This window comes from Nematolebias whitei, chromosome 9 (genome assembly GCF_014905685.2).
Source record: "Nematolebias whitei isolate Nwh7 chromosome 9, NemWhi1, whole genome shotgun sequence".
NCBI classification, from domain to species: Eukaryota; Metazoa; Chordata; class Actinopteri; order Cyprinodontiformes; family Rivulidae; genus Nematolebias; species Nematolebias whitei.
The window spans coordinates 11,891,819-11,896,510 of NC_056506.1; the positions used below are offsets into that span (position 1 = coordinate 11,891,819).

The following is a 4,692-nucleotide window of genomic DNA, read 5'->3' on the forward strand; positions in this document are numbered from 1 at the left end:
ATATATACACACACACACACACACACACACACACACATTCAATTCAGTTTATTTACATAGCACCAAGTCACATTCACATACATAAAAAAACAAGTTAACATTATTTATCTGAGGAGCAGACTGCTTTGAATTTAACTCCATCACAGAACTTTCATCTTGAACAAGCATGAACGCAACAGTGGAAAGGAAAAACTCCCTCGTGAGAAAGAAACCTTTAGCAGAACCAGACTCAGGACAAATGACCATCTGCTTTGACCGGCTGGGTTCGAGAGGAACAGAAAGTTAGAATAAATACACAATGGCAAGCCGAGAATCACATGTTAAGATAGAAATAGTATCAAATGAAAACTATTCTTTTTTTCCATTTACCCCTTATTTATACAGGTAGTCTCATTGAGTCACGACAACTCATTTTCAAGATAGACCTGTTTTTTGGGGGAGCAAATGGTGAAAAAGGGCCTTGCTCAGGGGCCCAAAATGGGACAAATGAGGGTGGAGGCAGGTGCTGGTGTTTCACCTTTTCCACCCACATTTTGATGTTGACGGTACCGGGAGTTGAAACTGTGACTTTCCGATCACAGGCCCATTTTCTCTAACCTGTGCGCAACCACTCCCGAAATTTAAACAATTTATTTTAGGAAATGACGTGAATTTGTCCTGAAGTAGTCTAAGCTTAAGGCAGCATAGCAAATCAACCCTAACTATAGGATTTATCAAAAAGGAAAGTCTTAATCCCAGTCTTAAAACTAGACAATGTGTCAGCCTCACGGACAGAAACTGGAAGTTGGTTTCAAAAGAGAGGAGCCTGATAAATGAAAGCTCTTCCTCCCATTCTGCTATTAGAAACTCTAGGAACCGCGAGTAAGCCTGCAGTTTGAGAACGAAGTGCTCCGTTAGAAAATATGGAACAATAAGATCTCGAATATATGATTGAGCTAGGTTGTTGAGGGCTTAGTAGGTTAGAAGTCAGATTTTGAAATCAATTCTGGATTTGACAAGGAACCAATGGAGAGAAGCTAAAACTGGAGAGATATTATCTCTCCTATAAACTCTCATTAAAACTTTGGCTGCAGCATTTTGGATCAACTGAAGACGTTTTAAAGAAGTATTTGGACACCCAGATAAACCATTGCAATAGTCCAGTCTAGACATGACAAATGCATGGACCAGTTTTTCTGAATCGTTTTTACATAAGATGTTTTTAATTTTAGAGATATTACGCAGGTGGAAGAAGGCGGTTCTAGTAACGTTTTTAATGTGGGGGACAAAAGACATGTCCTGATCAAAAATAAAACCAAGATTTCTAACATTAGAACTGGAGGACAGATTAATGCTATTTAAGGAGGGCGAAAGACTGAAACATTTATCCCTAAGATTTTCAGGTCCTAAAATTCAAACCTCAGTCTTGTCTGTATTCAAAATCAGAAAATTTAGGGTCATCCAGGTTTTTATATCTTTAAAACATGCTTGTAATCCAAGTATCTGCTTGGATTCATTGGGTATCATGGACAAATGTAATTGTGTATCATCAGCATAACAATGAAAATTTATCCCATGCTGTTTAATAACATTACCTAAAGGAAGCATATACAGTACAAGGTAAAGAGTACTGGTCCAAGCACTTAGCTGTGGAGCTCCATGACTAACTTTGGTGGATGATGAAGATTCATTCTTTACATTTACAAATTAGAATCTATCAGATATGTATGATTTAAACCAATTTAGAGTTGTTTCTGTAATTCCAAAATCATATTCAAGTCCATGTTCCGTGCCTCTATTGTCGAGGTGGCTTACCGGAGCTGCGGCCGCAAGGTTGTCGGTGTCTGTCGCAGCGGCAACCCTCGAACCTGGTGGTGGACACCGGCGGTGAGGGATGCTGTCAGGCTGAAGAAGGAGTCCTATTAGGCCTTTTTGGCCTGTGGGGCCCTGGAAGCAGCTGATGGGTACCGGCAGTCCAAGCGACATGCGGCTCGGGTGGTCGCTGAGGCAAAAACTCAGGCATGGGAGGAGTTCGGAGAGGCCATGGAGAATGACTTCCGCACAGCTTCGAGGCGATTCTGGTTCACCATCCGGAGTCTCAGGGGGGGAAAGCGGTACGCCACCAACACTGTTTATAGTGGGGTGGTGTGCTGCTGACCTCAACTCGGGATGTTGTGGGTCGGTGGGCAGAATACTTTGAAGACATCCTCAATCCCACCGGCACGTCTTCCACTGAGGAAGCGGAGTCTGGGGACTCTGGGTCGGGCCCTACAATCTCTGGTGCTGAGGTCACCGAGGTGGTTAAAAAGCTCCTTGGTGGCAGGGCCCCAGGGGTGGATGAGATTCGCCCAGAGTTCCTTAAGGCTCTGGATGTTGTAGAGTTGTGTTGGCTTACGCGACTCTGCAATATTGCGTGGACATCGGGGGAAGTTCCCCTGGATTGGCAGACCGGGGTGGTGGTCCCCCTATTCAAAAAGGGGAACCGTAGAGTGTGTTCCAACTACAGGGGGATCATGCTCTTAAGCCTCCCTGGTAAGGTCTATTCGGGGGTTCTGGAGAGGAGAGTCCATCAGATAGTCGAACCTCGGATTCAGGAGGAGCAGTGCAGTTTTTGTCCTGGTCGTGAAACACTGGACCAGCTCTACACTCTCAGCAGGGTCCTGGAGGGTGCGTGGGAGTTTTCCCAACCAGTCTACATGTGCTTTGTGGACTTGGAGAAGGCGTTCGACCGCGTCCCTCAGGGAACCCTGTGGGGGGTCCTCTGGGAGTATGGGGTATCGGGCCCTTTGATACGGGCTGTTAGGTCCCTGTATGACCGGTGTCAAAGCCTGGTTCGCATTGCCGGCAGTAAGTCGGGCTTGTTCCCGGTGAGAGTTGGACTCCGCCAAGGCTGCCCTTTGTCACCGATTCTGTTCATAACTTTTATGGACAGAATTTCTAGGTGCAGCCAAGGTGTTGAGGGGATCCATTTTGGTGGCCTTTGGATTGCGTCTCTGCTTTTTGCAGATGATGTGGTCCTATTGGCTTCATCAGATCGTGATCTACAGCTTTCGCTGGAGCGGTTTGCAGATGAGTGGGACGCGGCCAGGATGAAGATCAGTTCCTCCAAATCCGAGGCCATGGTCTTGAGCTGGAAAAGAGTAGAGTGCCCTCTCTGGGTCAGGGAGGAGGTCCTGTCCCAAGTGGAGGAGTTCAAGTATCTTGGGGTCTTGTTCACGAATGAGGGAAAAATGGAGCGTGAGGTCGATAGGCGGATAGGTGCAGAATCTGCAGTGAAGCGGGCGCTGTACAGGTCTGTCGTGGTGAAGAGAGAGCTGAGTCAAAAGGCGAAGCTCTCAATTTACCGATCGATCTACGTTCCCACCCTCATCTATGGTCATGAGCTTTGGGTTGTGACTGAAAGAACGAGATCTCGGATACAAGCGGCCGAAATGAGTTTTCTCCGCAGGGTGTCTGGGCTCTCCCTTAGAGATAGGGTGAGAAGTTCGATCATCCAGGAGGGACTCAGAGTAGAGCCGCTGCTTCTCCACGTCGAGAGGAGCCAGTTGAGGTGGCTCGGGCATATGATTAGGAAGCCTCCTGGATGCCTCCCTGGTGAGGTGTTCCGGACACGTCCCACCGGGAGGAGACCCAGAGGAAGACCCAGGACACGCTGGAGGGACTATGTTTCTCGGCTGGCCTGGGAATGCCTCGGGATCCCCCCGGAGTAGCTGGCCCAAGTGGCTAGGGAGAGGGAAGTCTGGGCCTCCCTACTTAAGCTGATACCCCCGCGACGCGACCCCGGATAAGCGGAAGAAAATGGATGGATGAATATTCAAGTCTCTGTAGTAGAATATTTTGATCAACTGTATCAAATGCAGCACTGAGGTCTAACAGGACCAGTATAGACACATGTCCATTGTCAGAGGCCATGAGAATATCATTAGCAGTGTTTCCCCTAGATCAGTTCCCTTGGCAGGGCACTTGTCGTATTTTATTTTTGTTGATGGGGGTGGGGGGAGGAGGAGGACGGGACGGAGTCACGTCTGTGTAGCCCGCCTGCTAACTTAGCGCTACGTTGCTGCTGTTTTTTTTTGAAGGAGGGGTGGGGGTGGAGCAGAGTGGTATGTCAGTAGCATATTTGCTAGCCTTTTTGTGTATAGTGACAGACATCTTGCATTTTGAAATTGTAACCCCATTTCCAATAGGGATATTTCTTATGCCTAGATGTAGCCACACACCAAGATGGAAGTCGGTACCTCATTTATTTTTCAAGTTGTCATGCACAAAACACTGAAGGAGGGAGGGGTTTTTTCAATTCCCTCTATTTGCTCCATGATGGGGGACAATAAAGTAACTACTGCTTTAGCAAACTTCTGTAGTGCTTTTCTATGACAGAACATCTTACCAAAAAAGTCTGCAAATGGGTCTCTACCACCAAAAAATTCCCGGAAAACATCTTCTGGGTTACGGAATGTGAATGGTTCATGGAAATGCTCTCCATTGGGGAAATGTCCACCTGAAAAGAAACACCAGCAGAAGTTAGCAACATAAAATCAGACAAATGCTGTCATCAGTGAGAGGCTAGTGCACAGCAATTCAGTCCATGAGTTCATTAGTTAGGCCACCTCCACTCCACTCAACCTCAACCACCCACCCACCCAGCCACTCCACCCATCCAACCACACACTCACTCACTCACTCACTCACTCACTCACTCACTCACTCACTCAC

At 47.1% G+C, this 4,692-nt stretch overlaps 1 protein-coding gene across 1 annotated transcript in view; it reads right to left on the reverse strand.

The window, feature by feature from the left end:
- dnajb6a (DnaJ heat shock protein family (Hsp40) member B6a) overlaps positions 1 to 4,692 on the reverse strand; it is a gene marked incomplete at its 5' end in the record, with an annotated part of 58,934 nt that overhangs the window by 20,602 nt on the left and 33,640 nt on the right. The window contains 1 exon segment of the mRNA XM_037682067.1: positions 4,367 to 4,477. Coding sequence (XP_037537995.1) covers positions 4,367 to 4,477 — 111 coding nt within the window.